The following is a 17,970-nucleotide window of genomic DNA, read 5'->3' as shown; positions in this document are numbered from 1 at the left end:
GTTTATATAAAACATTGTATGCCTCAATTTAAGTAAATATTATTTCTCCAATGTGAAAGAAAATTTAAGTGGCCTGATGCTGTGTGGTTAATTTTTTCACATAAAATTTCTTGAAAATGTCACACCTCCACTCGCACCATGTGTCAGATCATTTACACTGAGCAACTTAACACGCACTTTGAGCAATCTGAAACGCGTAAACCTTTCGTGTGAAGTGTGTTCTTTCTTCAATAAATACATAATGATTTATGCTTGATAAATGCGGAGAAACACATGAATGCCCGCATGTAAAGTGATTGTTAAAATTTGTGTGACAAAAATGATAACTGATTTGGCTTGAAAATTCTTGGTAAATTTCTTTCACTTCAGATTTCTTGAAAATCTGAACACTGCTTCCCAAGTTTCATCATGCATCGAATGGCAGATATACAGAGAAAGTTAAAACTGACACTACAGAATTGCGTATGCTCCGAATGGCACACGAATAACACACAAACAAGGAAATCTGTGCATGGATAATTGAAAGCATATTGTACGTGATTGTCCCTTGGTGTTATTTTGTATGCATATTTTACACTGTACCTTGTTATTCGACTCTCTTATCTGGTCTTCAAGATGCTTGATTTTCCAAAAACACTTTTCCAAGTCTCTTTGAGATTCTTCACCATCAAATTTCTCTCCTATGGCCCCTCTCTGAGAAACAATTAGATCACAATATACTTGAAGTACACATCAATGTACAAATGTACTCAAACCAGTCTCTAATTTATATTATTGAACTCAGGAATTAATGAACAACTAGCGAAGGACTGGTGGAAAGTTTCACTTTCAGGCAATTATAATGGACATGCCAGAGCTAACATAAATTTTGCATGTAGAGACTATTCTGGGACCTCAGCTTTTCTTCTAACCCAACTTGTCATTTCAAATTCATTGTTAAAATTAAAATGTTCTTCAATTGATAATTCTTCCTGATTACCTAATAATGCATGCATGCTCATGTAGGAAATAACAGGGGTAATAAGTGAGAATTTTAAGTATTCAGATATCCAGCACATGTGAGCCCTTGCAGACCAGTATTCCTTAAGTGTCAGGGGATTTCTTTAGTATCAGAGTGACTGGCAGCTTCCCAAGAAGTGTTTCTGCTTTACAGAGCTAGCTTTCCATGGCACAGTTCTGACAGAACTGCATGCCAAATGATTATTTGTGTTGTGTTTGCATCTTCAATTATTCAGTAACATTTCTAGAAGTGTGCCACTCCAATAACCTCCAGTTTTTTAAATGTCACTTAATCTGCTACATAATTCCGATCTCTTTTTCTCTTTATAGTTAGTTAGAGATTCCCACTGCGATGGCCCAGGTTTAGTTCAAATTCCTGTCATGCTTGGTTTATTGTGGTCCAAGTGGCACTGGGATAGATTACCTTTGGATACTTCGGTTTCCCCTGTCAATTCTCACTGTACCAAATGTTCCATATTTATCTGTCATCTAATCTGCTACAGTATGTTCACCAGTGGCTGATTTAACCAAGCGTACTCAGTCTCACTCCAACCCACAGATTAAGAAAAAAAAAATTAAAATTATTACAACTTTTAGGCAAGTACAGCAACACAGGCAATGAAGCTCATGTGGAGAATCTCTGAGCAGACAATATTGAAGGAAACCTTGGAATCGATTATCCAAAAATATGGGATCTTCAAAATCTGAGGAACCTATTGGCCTCCTAAAGCTAGAGCTTTTCCCCTTTACCTTTTCAAGATAAATATTCTTAAGATAACAATTTTTGTAATCTAATGACTCAACCTTTACTTCTGAACTCTATGATAGCTTCTATTTAGAGAGTAACCGAACTGTAGGGATAAAATTTTCCCTATGCATAATTCTTTAAGAACCACATGATAAAATATATGGGAAAGCGGTTGCATGGCTCCATGTATTCTTAACCTCAACACTAGAGGGTTGTGAGTGGCAAGCTTCACACCATAGTTTGGCAAATGGCACTGGGTGAATTTGATAGGTGACTGAGTGGGCTAGATAGCCAGTCTGCAAACTTTGGAGAAGATAAATATCTCTTGCCCCTGTCAGGAATGAGCCATAATTCTTTTCCATCCATCCCATTTATTTGTGCTATATCAACTAAAGCAACTGTTTGAGCTCCACAAGATAACACCCATGGAATAGAATGTCATACATTAATTCTATACAGCTACAAAAATCCTAAATTAAGTTATGGTTATTATCTAACATATTTTGTAAAATTGCTGCAATTCATTTGTGTCTTAATCTTTTGAGATATGTACTCACAAATCAAGTTTGTGGTATATTGTGTTTATTTTTCAAACAAAACAAAATAGTAATAAAGAACAAGAAGTCCTGATAAGAACTAGTTGCCTACTTTCTTTCATATGACATAGACCACATAGAAAAAGATGCCTCCGACAATTTTTCTATCATTGAATGCACATTCATTGTCACGGGAACATGTCTACTTAGCCTTTGCCTGGCAACTATAGGCAAGACACATTCAGACATACAGACTGATGGAGGGATTTGTATGAAGTACATTGTTGAGATGGCCTCAGGTGCCATGACATACACAACAAGTTTCAGAAAGACTGGTGCAGGCATTCGAAGGTTGATGGGGGAGAATACACAGGCACACAGACAGCAATGTGATATCATAAGCCCATTTTTATGTTTTCAAAAAAGAAGAAAATATGCTAAAACTGGGGTAACTTTTCAACGTTACTCACAACCAATCCAGTGCTCTAGCTATTTATGAGAGGTCTATAGCATAATATTGAAGCAGGAAAATACTGTACATGCAGAATAAAGGTAAAAAGCTGTCCCTGTAACAGGCCATGAAGGCTCATAGAGTTGTGAGACGTCTAGACTCCCACATTTTCTCTAGACAATTGGGTCGCAGATGGCAGTAAGGTTGACAGCCTTACGCGACGACCGCCCTTTAACCCCCCCCCCCAAAAATGTTCCTGGTACTCATTTCTGTCAGAGGCTGAGTCGACCGCAGGGCCACAGTGTGGCTGGAAGGATTATGTACATTGAAAATATCCACCTCATCGGAACTCGAATCCGCGACCTTCCGTCTTGTAGCATAGTGCCTCAACCAACCACGCTACAGCATGCCCCCATATACAAGCAGAATGCTTAGCAGAAATATTCAGGAAGTCTAGAATTCAATATGTGAGTTGAAAAGAAAACTCTGAAACGGCCCCTTTTATTTTGGAGGGAGCCCAACTTGTTGAAGACACATTTCGCCTCCATCTGTAGGGTCGAAGAATAGGCCAAGCAAGAAACAAGCAGAAGTTACAGATCAACGCTTCCAAGTCACGTGGCGTTACAACCTAAGACCGTACTCTTCCGTCATCACCGTGATAACTTCAAATCCCGCATAGCTTTCTGTAGTAAGGTGCCTTGTATTTGCCGAATGTAGGAGGAGATGTCATGCGCGTTACTACATATACCAGAAAGCTCGGTGTTTTGAGGAAGTGTAGCGTGGGATAGAGATTTTGAGCAGAGCACAGAATTGTAAATGAGCTGTTTTTCTACGAATGTTTATAAACAATGACAGGAACAACATACAGTGTTGCTCTCTATAAGAGAAGCTATGCAAAGGAAAGCAAATCTGGGATACATTCTTCCTTCACTTTTCCTAAAGACCGGAAAATAATTGAGAGAAAACTAGAATGTGTTATAGAGAAAAAACTCTTTGTTTTTTAAAATAAATTTGCAGTAATAATTTAACCTTCAACGATTTTGAACGTCAAATATAAGCAACATTTATCAACACAGCAGCGAGAAAATTGAAAGGGGAAGTTTCATTCCATCGTCAGATTTGTTTCCCCAGTCATTCAAACCTGACGAACATATAAAATCAGGGTGTACACCAGGGATGCGTGTCGCCCGGGCAACGAATGGTACCAGCGACCAATATAACAGACAAATACTGAGGATATTGTCACCAAACAACTGTAGAGGGCTGACAAATTTTAAAATTTAGAGCTCTTCCTTTTCGATGTTATTCTACACAAGGAAATGACAACAATGAAAAATCGAACTAACGACCTTCGCTTGTTGTGGAATACATAACGCAAAAAGTATTGAGGGTCAAGCAGCGTCTGTACGTGAATGAAGAGCATTAGAGACCCCATGCTGTACCAGAGCACTTCAGTTAAGACACTTCAATTCAGGGATATTTTTCAAAATACTCCATCCCTTGATAGAGAAAATAAGAATTACTTGACAAGATATTACACCAACAAATCGGGTTTACGCAACTGTCCGTAAGTAGACGTCTTCTCTCGAGACGAACATGTGATCCTTTTTTTTCGATTCCGGGGCCGAAATTAAGATACTTGACAGAGGGAGTACATGTAAGAGCGATTTCTCGGTTGTATTCAAATTGGGAAATAACCGCTCAATCATCTATCTTTTAGGAACAATATGAAACCCATAATGAAGCAAGCGATGTCAGAATTCAGCATGATTTGAATCACTCGAAAAAGCGTTTCTCGTGATATCAGAATTTATAGCACAAATGATCCTGCGAGATGATTGCCTAAAAAAAAAATCTGTAATTTTGGATTTCAATGACACATGTCTGTATAGGGAGAAGGAAGATCAAGTCAACAGATAGTATTTTAATAAGGAAAAGAGAATGGAAATTGGAGCAATAGACGAGATTGTCATGAAGAACGGTCACTTGTCAGCAGTTTAAAGGAAGAACTTAACTAGAGATGCGGTATGAAGCATTTCTGTCAGTAACATGGAAAATGTAGCTTCCACAGCAATATCAGTTCACACTAGGCCTGTTGAATTTTTCGTATGAGGCGCTTTACGCAAACAGACAAATCTAATGAAAAAAATAAATAGTTTCATTCAGTGTGACTGGTTATGATTTTCTTATTTCAATTATTCATGCTCATACATGTTTCGGTCTTCAGAGACCGTCTTCAGAGGGACTTTTTACATCAATGCAGTTAGAAAACACTATTAGAATACATGTTCTAAAAGTTAAAATATATACATACAATATAAATAATATACAATTGCTGCAAAATCTAAGTCTTTACAACTACAGCAGCTGTTCCAATACATTAAAATATTCATAGTTTGTTAAGATTCTATTGGAAATAGTAAACCAAGCTGTTTCGTGTCATCACTATTATTATTTCTTTTGACAGGGGCCGAAAGTGCGCCACCTTGTCATTCACGAGAAAAGGGTTCTTTAATGTTGTCCCATATGTGTTTGAAACACAAATTTGGAAGTTCATTCACAGATAAACTGGAGTGCTCTGTATATTTTGTTCCTTGGTTTTATGTTATATGCATATATTACTGTGTACCTTCATACTGGACAGCCTTGATTTTTCTTCAAGGTGTTCTTTCAATGCATCAGACCGTTCCATGGCACGTGTAGCTTCTTCAACTTTCCATTTCAAGCACTCCATCTAACAAAAGATTACAACACAATACATTCACCACCATTTAGGGTACCAACAGTGAATGAGATGTAAATGAACAACTACCTAAGGACTGGTGGAATGTTTTGATTTCAGCCACTTATAATGGGCTTGCCAGAGCTTACATAAATGACATACTTAGTGGCTGTAACAGGAAGATAAGCGTTTCCTCTAACACATTACATTATTTCAAATTTTTGATTGTAATTACTATTTTAAAATATTATTTCAAATCTAGCTACTAATGTACAACTACTCATGCATAAAATAATGTTGTATAAGTTTATTGGGGCCACAAAGATTTCCAGTTCCACCAACTTTCAATACTACAAACGCACATTACCCTAATACACTGTGAAAAAGTTGCATTTATTAGAAAAATTAATTTCCAGCATTATGCTGTTGCTTATTAATCTTCAGTTAAATTAAAAAACATTTTAAATTTGATATGTATAGTAATTTAGTGTAAAGTACTGTAAGCCTTTCTTCAAATTCTGTCAATGAAATCAACTAATATTGTAGATTAATGTCTGTATGAATTCATCAGTATCAAGAATGTATATTTCAAACTTGTTTTCTATTTATTTCATTCCATAAAATGAAATCCTTTCAATAGAAACATACTTCTCGAAATCATTTAGGAACTGTGTGTGTGTTATAAAGTGTATATACTGAACACAAAATAATTCATTCATAGATACATGTTAGAAGAAATGAGAAATCCTATAGAACCGAATATGATACTCCTTTTGATATCAGAAGTACTTAGAGATTGAAATAATAATTACAAATTAATATGAGTAAATTGTGATAGTTCTGAAAATATTCTGAAGTCAGAAGTCCATAGACTTCTGACTTGTGGAAGCATCAAAATACAGCATAATCCCAATTATCTGAACTAATACAGCTGAAGAGAAGCGTACTTAATCGAAATGCATACATGACCTGTACTAGTTATGATCAGGAAACCATGGTTAATGTACAAACTCAAATGAGAACAGGCAATGTCCAATTTATATAACGATCTGAAGCATCATCATACTGAATACACTTACAATTGGTATACATAAGTTTATATAAAACATTGTATGCCTCAATTTAAGTAAATATTATTTCTCCAATGTGAAAGAAAATTTAAGTGGCCTGATGCTGTGTGGTTAATTTTTCACATAAAATTTCTTGAAAATGTCACACCTCCACTCGCATCATGTGTCAGATCATTTAGACTGAGCAACTTAACATGCACTCTGAGCAATCTGAAACGCGTAAACCTTTCGTGTGAAGTGTGTTCTTTCTTCAATAAATACATAATGATTTATGCTTGATAAATGCGGAGAAACACATGAATGCCCGCATGTAAAGTGATTGTTAAAATTTGTGTGACAAAAATGATAACTGATTTGGCTTGAAAATTCTTGGTAAATTTCTTTCACTTCAGATTTCTTGAAAATCTGAACACTGCTTCCCAAGTTTCATCATGCATCGAATGGCAGATATACAGAGAAAGTTAAAACTGACACTACAGAATTGCATATGTTGTAAATGGCACATGAATAACACACAAACAGGGAAATCTGTGCATGGATAATTGAGAGCATATTGTATGTCTGTCCCTTGGTGTTATTTTGTATGCATATTTTATACTGTACCTTGTTATGTGACTCTCTTATCTGGTCTTCAATATGCTTGATTTTCGAAATATGCTTATCCAAGTCTCTTTGAAAATCTTCACCATCAAGTCCCTCTCCTATGGCCCCTCTCTGAGAAACGATTAGATCACAATATATTTGAAGTACACATCAATGTACAAATGTAATCAAACAAGTCTTTAATTTATATTCTTGAACTCAGGAATTAATGAACAACTAGCAAAGGACTGGACTCTCAGGCAATTAAAATGGACATGCCAGAGCTAACATAGATTTTAAATATAGAGACTATTCTGGAACCCCAGCTTTTGTTGTAACCCAACTTGTCATTTCCAACTCATTGTTAAAATTAAAATGGGTTCCAATTGATAATTCTTCCTGATTACCCATTAATGCATGCATGCTCAAGTAGGAAATAACAGTGGTAATAAGTGAGAATTTTAAGTATTCAGATATCCAGCACATGTGAGCCCTTGCAGACCAGTATTCCTTAAGTGTCAGGGGATTTCTTTAGTATCAGAGTGACTGGCAGCTTCCCAAGAAGTGTTTCTGCTTTACAGAGCTAGCTTTCCATGGCACAGTTCTGACAGAACTGCATGCCAAATGATTATTTGTGTTGTGTTTGCATCTTCAATTATTCAGTTACATTTCTAGAAGCGTGCCACTCCAATAACCTCCAGTTTTATAAGTGTCACTTAGTCTGCTACATAATGCCGATCTCTTTTTCTCTTTATAGTTATTTAGAGATTCCCACTATGATGGTGCAGGTTCAGTCCAAATTCCTGTCATGCTTGGTTTATTGTGGTCCAAGTGGCACTGGGATAGATTACCTTTGGATACTTCGGTTTCCCCTGTCAATTCTCACTGTACCAAATGTTCCATATTTATCTGTCATCTAATCTGCTACAGTAGGTTCACCAGTGGCTGATTTAACCACGCGTACTCAGTCTCACTCCAACCCACAGATTAAAAATAAAATAAAATTGTTGCCACTTTTAGGCAAGTACGCTATACTATACAGTATACAGTCCTACACTGACGGAAGGGTCATATTATCCGAGTCTTATCCAGAACACGCTGGAACATACCGATATTTTCTTCATGAAGTTAACTGATGATGTATAACCAAAATCACAATTAAATACTAAACTATCCACCCAGAAGTCGCCTTGTTTGGCCACAATATTTATGGAACTTGGCGTTTGGGAAAATCCTCAGCACACGTTGTAAAATTAGCGTTATCCTGCTTAGCATAATCAACATTTATGGCAATTCTTAGGAAGGAGCAATTTCCATCGCTGCTCCATTCTGAACTCCGCACAACCAGTAAGAATTGCTGCTAATCTTACCAAGGCTCAATTTCCGTTTTCCATCCACTATGAGCTCCTCACATATATAAGTAGTGTCTGCAGCTCTTAGGGAAATGCAACATCCATTTTCGCTCTAGTGTGAACTAACCAATGTCACTCCGTTGTTCACGTTATTAATGACGAAGAGGAAGGTTTGATGACTGTGGACCCAGCAAGATTTCGAAGCGCTGCGCCAAATTTTCGCGTTTGTTTATTCCATCCCAATTACGATGTACCATTTGCTATGAATATCGAAGTGAGTAGGGTACAAGTGTAGACGGGAACGTGCCACCTGTTTCAGTGTGTGGCTATGTTTCCGGGTGTGGTTTACTGCCAAAGAGGCATATGGGAAACAATTGTATCTGAGAAATTTCATCTCCAAAATATTCTCGCGGTAACTAAATGAATGGAACATATGGGGACAGCATGAGTCACGGGACGTATCTGTAATTTCATGCTTATCCATAGCCTGTGATTGTTGCGCGAAATTTAAACAATAAATTCTGAGAAGTACTAATCGCCTTCTTTCCTTTCACTAGAAATTCTATGGCACTGTGGTCAACTCAACCTCTAACAGAAATGAGTACAAGGAATCTTTCTCAGGTTAAAGTGCGGCCGGCGCCTAAGTCTAACAACCTTACCGTCATCTGTGGACCGACTGCCAAGAAAAACATACCTCTCTCTTTCATTCGCGATGTGAAAGGCTGTCGACAGTTGGACAGACAAGCATATGTCCCGAGTACTTCGCAACTTTCTGAAAGAACGGCTGTCCCAGTCTTTCTGTTTCCATGACCTTGCCATAATATTGACTTCAAAGCTTGGAAATAGATTCTAGAGCTATTCGGAACATATTGTGCAAATTCAAGCACATTTTGCCCATACACACAGGGCTGTGCCCCTCAGAGCATAAGGTCCTGGGCAGCTGCTCATTTTGGCCACTGGAGAAGCGACCCGGCTTACAGGTTGCAAAAGTGCATCTGAGTAAATTGTTGTGGGTTGAATAAATCGTGCTCCTGTCTCTCTTGCAGCATAGCACGTTTTTGTAATGTGACTCGTTTTTCTAATTATTTTTGTATATTTATTTAATCTTATTCTAAATAAGTATTATCAGTCGACGGCAATTAATCTAAAATAAAATTATTAGCCCTACGAATTGTGAAACATAAATATTCTTGGATTTAAAGTAGTTGGTTGAAATTCAACTGACGTTTCGGGACATCGTATCGTCTCCAATGCCAGGGGTGAAGCCAAGCAATAACGCAGCCTGTTTGTTGCCTGCCTTGTACTGGTTTCTTCCTTGGCTTACTCTTTATGTCTGAAGTTAGAGGTAACATACTCCTCTGTAACGTCGGTTGACTTTAAAGCATTAGATGATGTTGCATTCCAAAAGACAGAACTCTACAAACCACAGTTGTCAGAACTTCAAATTCTACAGAATGATTTGTATTTTCACTTACAGTTCTTTTCCGGCGCCATCCACAGCAGGGGAAACAAGCCCCACACCTATCCTCTTCTTCGTCCCAACACATTACTAGTTACGTTTTTCTAAAATCGGATTATTTCTTGTAACTCGCTTGCATTCAGCTACAAGGAAGATTATCAACTGAGTTTTATCCACGCAAAGAAGTTCTACCAATAAACAGGTGTATCCATGGAAACGAAGGAAACACGACGAAGATTTCGCAACAACCTCACTGTTCATATAATAAAACGATATATGTCCATTGTTGGCTGTTGTCACTGCAGTGAAACTGAGACTATGACATGAGACTGTTGTACCCGGAGGAAGGGGGCGAAGCCAGGACCGATATTAAAACAAGAAGCTCTGGGAAGAACTAGAATTCTGTTTACTTTACGACTGGTAGTTTAGTACCAATCAGTTCGTCTTGATGACAAGTCCCTTGAAATCACGACCAGAAATTCTTCTTTTTTGCAACTGAACCTTTGCAGTAATAATCCTTATGTAACATCTTCTAAGGGGAGGATGGGGTTTTCTCCCATGAATAGATTTCACCTAAACATATATCGCATATCTAGAATGTTACCTTATGATACAACAGAAGGTTAGTCACTTGAACGGCCGTAAGCTTTACCGCCTCCAACATTAACCCTCTTGTATTTTCTATGTCTCATTTCGCCTTGTTCCATGCTGCGAATATGTATATTCTCATGATTTTATATGGCTTCTGTTTGTTGCCCGCATAATTCTGTTATATAATCGTGTACATACGGAAGATTGAAAGCCATGTTCGAATCACAGACTGGTGTGCCCCTTGGAAGATTTGCAATACGTTGGAGAAACTTGTTTTGTAGGCTCTGCAATTTTAAGAGTTAGGTGTCTGTCACTAAATTGCAGCCGGGTCAAGCGTAAGTAATTAATGATCTATCGGAATTAGTGCTTTATGGATGGTTGATTTCACATTGGCACTTAAACGATCACTTTTGAATAGGGAGTAGATTCTAATTAAATTTTTGAAGGCCTTGACTTCAATCATTTCTATGTGCAGCCTCCATGTAATCCTTTTATCGAAGATTACACCCAGATATTTTACATGACTGATAAAGGGGATAGTGCGAGTCTTGTATTACGATTGACCGCCAGTCTTCCAGTCCGTTTTTTAATAAAGCCCCCTCTGGGGCCTACGACCAGATTCTTATTACTGTCAGGCTGTTGCAGGTTTTTTGATGTAGGGCGCTCTTTCTGACAGGAGGATAGGTCTATTAATTACAATTGCTCCTGGCTCTCGCCAGTTCAATCATTCTCGGGTCCGAGTCCCGTGGGACTCGTGACAGTATTTTACTCTCTCAGGTTCGAGACTTCCATTTTCGTCGCCTCCTACGACTCGCATGGCTAGAGTGGAGGTATTCGACCCCGCGTCCACACAGGAGATAAAGGGATTATTGCGCCCATTCAATGTAAAATAGCCCCGGATGGACTCTACAGAAATAACGCTTTCAACAAGTTTTCTATGGGTGTGTGTGTTTCCGTTGCTACGGTCACATGATTTGGTTGCCGTGGAAACGTGTTTACTCAGCCGTTCCCTCGCAAACGCAGTCCTTTCTGGCTCCACTATTCAGGCCTTTTGAACCATCACGTACGGCTACATAGCGTCGAATGGTCCGATTTGGAAATGTTTGGATGGAAGAGGTCGTGACCTGCTATCCTGGAATGAAGGTAATGAGGAAAACCACTTCAGAACCTCGGTCAGGATACTGGTGTCCCGATCGAAATTCGAACCAAACACATACAGCTATATCAATCTGCTCGGCAAATGTAGATATCATTCTTTTTCCTTTTCCCACCATTCAGTGCTGTTTAAATGAGTAATCTGCTATGAGCAACTCACACCCAAACAAGTAATTGTACACCTACATACGCGAAGTAAGTACTAATTAATTCCAGTCTACAGTAGCATTAATACCATATAAACATTCAGGAAAATTAGCAAACAACACTAAAAACCAAAATCATTAAGGTATTAAGGAATAAAAAACAGGAACATAACCAAGGAATCAGTCACAGAATATCTAAGTATGCACATGTAAAAGAAAGTAAAAATACGCGGTATAATCATTCCCTACAATATATTGTGACGGAATTCATTGCCAAACAACGGGTTGTTAAAACACGTTTCCGGGACAACCAGCTAGTACAATTGATTCGTGAGTAACGCTTGGTAAACACTGACTGAAAGCTTGAATAGTGGAGCCAGATAAGGAATTATCAGTTTTTCTAGGCAACTGTTCATGCACGTTTCCGAGACAACGCATTCATGAGAAACAATAGTGGAACCCTTGGACATGGTGAATTCTATCAGCGCCGATTGACCGTCGATAGTGACCTAATTTTGACTTTGAGTTCATAAGATATAGGAATACCGTGTGGAGGCGGGGTCGAATATCTCCACCGTAGCCCTTCTGAATCGTAAGAGGCGACGAAAATGGAAATCTCGAATGTGAGAGAGTAAAATATGGCCGCGAGGTAGTGATCAAATTCCGGCAGAACTTATTCAAGTAGGAGGCGAAATATTACATTCTAAGATCCATAAGCTAATTCTATTTGGCATAAGGATAAATTGACTGATCAGTGGAAGGAGTCTGTTACTGTACCTGTTCACAAGAAGGGTGATAAAAGTGACTGTAGTAATTATCGGGGGATATCACTGCGATCAACTTCATACAAAATTTTTGTCAATATTCTTCTCTCAAGGTTAAGTCTATACATACATGAAATTATTGGGGATCATCAGTGTGGTTTCGACGAAACAGATCAACTATGGATCATATTTTTGGCATTTGTCAGATATTGGAGAAAAAATGGGACTACAATGAGAGTGTACATCGGCTATTTGTAGACACCAAGAAAGCGTATGAATCAGTTAGGAGGAAAATATTGTACAATATTCTGACAGAGTTTGGGATACCAATGAACCTAGTTACTTACTTACTTATGGAGCTGAGAACTTCTGGAGGAGTCGCCAATTCTGCAGCTACTCAAGAATTTCCCAGAATTTCATGTAACTCAAAGGTTTATTAACGTGTCCACAAGAGCCCTTCACTGGTTCCTATCCGGAGCCAGGACAATCCAATCCATACTCTTATGCATGAATGGGGGTTAAAGAGATACTACTAAATTACTCAGTCGCCATCCTTCTGTTGGCTGGCTCCTCCGTCACTGACACCACTTTGTAATGGCGTAAAGCGGGCGTGTAGGTTCTAACCCGTCTCTACCCACTACCTGTCACGCCCCCAAGACTGGGGTGTTAATTGATTACCCTTCACTAGGATTCTCCTGGCTCCGAACCTTCTTCGTTGCATACAGCTGCCTGGGGTCAGTTTTGCCTTCGTCGGGACTGGAATAGCTCTGGATCGGTCGGGGAAGGGTTAGTGCGTGGGGGTAAATCACAACTCTGGTACATCCTATCCTAAATACATCGGTCTATTTACACTCTTATTTACAATATAGAAATGCCGACGTTCTGTCGGTTTATATAATATCTGTCCGATAACTCTTTCTTACTTTCATTTTCATCTCTCGCCTAGAGCGGATGGCTTGAGACTGTCCTTCCCTTCATTCTCTACCCTCTTTAGCGTAGTCTCAACCCTAGCCTATCCAAACTCGTGGGGCACACTGGAGATTGCCTTTCACAATTTCACCACAACAGTAAATTTAAGTGACATGGCTAGTATGAGCAAATTGACTTACTTGAAATAGAGACGCAGACAAGTATCGCCATCCACCATCTTGTAGCACCCATGCCGAACAGACCCTTCGGCTGCTCGTCGAATATTACGTTTTTGGATCAATCCCTCGGCGTCTTTTTTCTCTCTTTATACTATGAAACTGCTAACACAGCTACTTCACCAAAAGTAAGCTACCTCCTACTTCTTGTCCTTAAATTACAAGCGGTGGGTTCCCATTGGCTAACCGCCTTTGTCGTGGACGAATCCGCGGTGTCTCATCCTTGTGTAATTGGAACTTCATTCCCTCCAGTAGCCTAGTAAAGCAACTTGCATTGGTGCGATTACGCATCTCTGCTGACTACGTACTTTGTTGACCTAGTTCACCGTCTATGTGTTTGCCATCCTTAGCCTGTTCGTTATGAAAACTCTTTTGCAATTGTCGTAACATTTGGGGCCATGCCTCAAATTTCCCTTTTCGAAATTTGCGGCATAACACATACCATAGGAACCTATCCCTCTAAGATCTACTTTACTATTGCCGACGCACCTACGTCTTGGTCTTCCCAGTGGTCTTTTTCCTTCTGGCTCTCCCACCAATATCCTATACGCATTCCTCGTCTCCCCCATTCGTGCTACATGCCCTGGCCACCTCATCCTCCTTGACTTGATCATTTTTATTATACTTGGAGAAGAGTACAATTTATGAAGCTCCTCATTATGCAGTTTTCTCAAATCTCATGTCACTTTCAGCTCTCTTCGGTCCCAATATTCTCCTCAACACCCTGTTCTCAAGCACCCTCAGTCTATGTTCCTCCCTTAATGTCAGAGGCCAAGTTTCACATTCATACAGAACCACAGGTAAAATTATAGTTTTGTACGTGTATATTGCAATTTATATATTTTTTTGATAGCAGACGAGAAGACAAAAGGTTCTGGAGTGAATGGTAGCAAGCATTGCCCGAGTTCTGTAATATGTATTAAAACCCTGTATAATTTTTGAGAGACGTGCCGGTGAACCATGCACCACGAGCTACCATACTTGTTTATTCTAAGTTGTCGTTTCCTGTATGGGGTAGTCTACACCTCGAAATTAGGTGTGAATACAAAATAAAGGGTTTCACCCTTTTGGGGAGAGACGTGCTTATGGGCACTTCCCGCAGGTGTTCTCCCCTCGTGATTTTAAAAATCTTCTTAATTGGAATCTTCATTTAGAATTCATATGACCATCCAGTGCTCCATACAGCTGAATAGTCAAATTCCGCCCTGTCCTAAGAACATTCGACGGAGGTTTCTACAGTTTCAAGAGAGTGGGTGTCTGTGTAAAGGACGACCCCGAGTCTCGGAGGAACAAGTGGCGAGAATCAGTACTGCGTTCGAGAGTAGCCGCAAAAGTCAACAAATCGAGCTAGCAGTGAGCTTGCGAGCCCTCAATCCAATGTCTGGCGTGTGCTAACAGTACGTCTACATTTGAAACCATAGAGACTGCAGCTCGTTCAACACTTACCAATGACGACAAAAGGAAGCGGATGGAATATTGTGATTCAATGCTGGAGATGATGGAAGACGAAACCTTCATTTCACGTTTAATTATTAGTCATGAAACACTTTTCACTTGAGCGGCACAGTCAATCGTCACAATGTGCGTATTTGGAGAACAGAGCACCCACATGAAACAGTTGACCACGAAAGAGATTCCCCTAAGGTGAAGGTCTTCTGTGCTGTGTCTCAGGACAAGGTTTATGGTCCCTTTTTCTTTGAAGGAAACTCCGTTACAGGACAAACCTATCTCGATATGCTCCAAAACTGGCTCTTCATTTCACTGCAAGCAGATTTTCATGACTTCATTTTTCAACAAGATGGAGCACCGCCCCATTGGCAACTGATGGTCCGACCTTTTTTAAATGAGAAAGTGCCCAGCGACGGATTGGTCGGAAGGGGGCCCAAGACCTTTGCTCTTTGTGCTTGGCCTGCGAGATCCCCAGACCTCACAGTGTGTGATTTCTTCTTGTGGGGATATGTAAAGATCACGTTTATGTTCCACCGCTACCCACTAACCTGAAGACGTTAAACAAGGAATAACAACAGCGATTAACTCAGTGCATCGTGATATGGTGATACGCGCCTGGGATTAATTCTCTTAACTCATTGATGTTGCCCGCGCTGCAGGTGGTGGCCATATTGAACACTTGTAAGACAGGAAATAAAAGTTGATTGTGAGTAGAATACTTATGACTTGGATGGAGTTTTGTATTACTTTCCTTTAATAAAATACTGCGTAATCAATTCGGTTCATTCTCTTTTAATAACCCTGTATATTAAATGAGCAGTCGCGGAAAGCCAACAAGTGGCGGTCCTCCAGCTTGGAGGTTGTACATGGGGCTAGCAACTCCTGATCGTAAAAAATAACCTTGTTAAGAAGAAATGTACATAAAGCCTCAGTCCTGGATGGATCTTCTGAATGAACGACCTAACCTAAAGAAAATTGACATTAGGTTGGGTACGTGGAATGTTAGAAGTATGTATAGGGCAGGTTCGCTCAGGGCAGTGGCAGAAGAAATCTTAAAATATAAGTTAGATTTAGCGGGAGTACAGGAAGTCAGATGGGATGGAGATGGCATCGCACCAGCAGGAGACTACATTTTTCTGTGGAAAGGAGAATGAAAATCATAAAGTAATTACAGATTTCTTTGTACACAAGAGAATCATATCAGCAGTTAAGAGGGTGGAGATCGTTAGTAATAGGATATCACACATAATACTTAAAGGCTGCTGGAGAGATATCATCGTGCAAAGGGTGCACTTTACACTTCAGATCACAATGAATTAGAAAAAGACTTCGGTGCGATAAACATGCTCTCTGTTTTCCATTACTCTTTGTAGTTGTGTAGTTCTAATTAACAGAAAGCCCTGTACCTTCACAGATTCCACGTTCCATATAATTGAGTCACCCAACACTAAGCACTCTGCACTTCGCATCCAACTACCGCTCCTCGTAACTGACCTTACAGCCACTTGTTCTTCCATTTTAGTTCTTCAGTTTGTTGTAGAGCGTTTTCCAGTTTCTCCTCTAGTTGACAAAGCATGTAGCATCCGCACTTATCACAGATCGACTTCCCGCTGTCAGCCCTTTGAGCCTTGGTGTCGAGACCCGGCTGGTAATCATAACCAGATTCCTTATTATTGAATATATGAAAGTCACCGTCCTGTACATGTGGGGCGCTTTTTCTGACGAGAAGTGGTGTCTCTCATTTGTCAGTCATAGTATATAGCATTAGTCCATAGTTACTATGTACATTTATTTACAATTCAGTCTTAACCTGTTGTATGTATATATACAAGGCCTCTGCCAATCTAGGATCAATGCAGCAGACTATCGCCCATTTTCTAGTAGTACTCGCTACCACGTCAGTCTACTCACTTGAACGGTCGTATGAATGACCGCCGCCAAGTTTAAGCCTCTTATACTTTCTATATCTGGCTTCTCCTTATCCAATATTGAGAAAATTTCTGTTATCATGATTTTGTATGACTTCCGTTTGTTGCCTGCATAATTTTGTTATATAATCATATAGGTATGGAATTTTTAAAGCCACGTGCAAATCGCGGACCTGTGTGTGCCTTGGAAAATTAGCAGTGGTGCAGAGAGACTTCTTTTGCAGGCGCTGCAATTTAACTAGATGGGTGTCTGCCGCAAACTCCCAGGCGGGACTAGCATAAATCATTGCGAATCTAATGAGAGCTTTGTGCAGAGTCCGCTTAATGGTAGCGCTTAATCGCTCACTTTTGAATAAGGAATACAATCTTATAAATGTTCTGAAGGCCTTGCTCTCGATCATTTCTATGTGCAATCTTTACGTATACCTCCTATCAAAGATTACTCCGAGATATTTTGCACTATTTACAAATAGAATATATCTTCCATTCAATGTAAGATGAGACATAGGCGGACGAAGTCTCCGAGAGAAGTAGATCAGTTTAGTGTGCGTGAAATTTTGCTTTCTGTTAGGAAAAACTGCAGCCGAGACTGTTCCGATGCTTCGGCAAGCCTTTAATGATGATGCTTTGGGGAAATCACAGTAAATAAGAGCTAAAGGATCCCGACGATGGAGAATAGATCTTAAAACTAAAATTCTGGACTGTATCCATCGTCCCAGTCAGTTGAACCACGACGTTTCGGAAGCTGGATCTGCTACCGTCCTCAGGTAAGTAAAATGGAGGTAAAGAGGAAAAAATGGGAAAAAAATTAAAAGGTAAGGAGGGTTCTTATGTATCCTATACAGTTGGGTCCCTTAGATCAAGCTAATCTCA

General features: G+C 39.5%; 1 protein-coding gene across 3 annotated transcripts in view; it reads right to left on the bottom strand.

Moving 5' to 3' along the window:
- LOC111874532 (myosin heavy chain, skeletal muscle, adult) overlaps window positions 1-10,023 on the bottom strand; it is a 53,478-nt gene extending 43,455 nt beyond the window's left edge. The window contains exons 1-4 of one of the 3 annotated variants that reach the window (XM_033755484.1): window positions 9,936-10,023; window positions 7,130-7,240; window positions 5,364-5,468; window positions 583-693 (exon numbers count right to left, since the gene is read on the bottom strand). In XM_033755484.1, coding sequence (XP_033611375.1) covers window positions 583-693; window positions 5,364-5,468; window positions 7,130-7,240; window positions 9,936-10,007 — 399 coding nt within the window. In that variant the 5' untranslated portion in view covers window positions 10,008-10,023. Of the gene's footprint in view, window positions 1-582; window positions 694-5,363; window positions 5,469-7,129; window positions 7,241-8,217; window positions 8,276-8,478; window positions 8,591-9,935 lie in introns of those variants that run through there. The other 2 variants (XM_033755486.1, XM_033755485.1) reach the window with 2 other exon arrangements.
- Window positions 10,024-17,970: the final 7,947 nt, after the last annotated feature.

This window comes from Cryptotermes secundus, unplaced genomic scaffold, assembly GCF_002891405.2.
Source record: "Cryptotermes secundus unplaced genomic scaffold, Csec_1.0 scaffold790, whole genome shotgun sequence".
In the NCBI taxonomy this organism is placed as follows: domain Eukaryota; kingdom Metazoa; phylum Arthropoda; class Insecta; order Blattodea; family Kalotermitidae; genus Cryptotermes; species Cryptotermes secundus.
The sequence above is the reverse complement of the archived record's forward strand: the minus strand, read 5'-3'. Positions and strand labels throughout refer to the sequence as shown.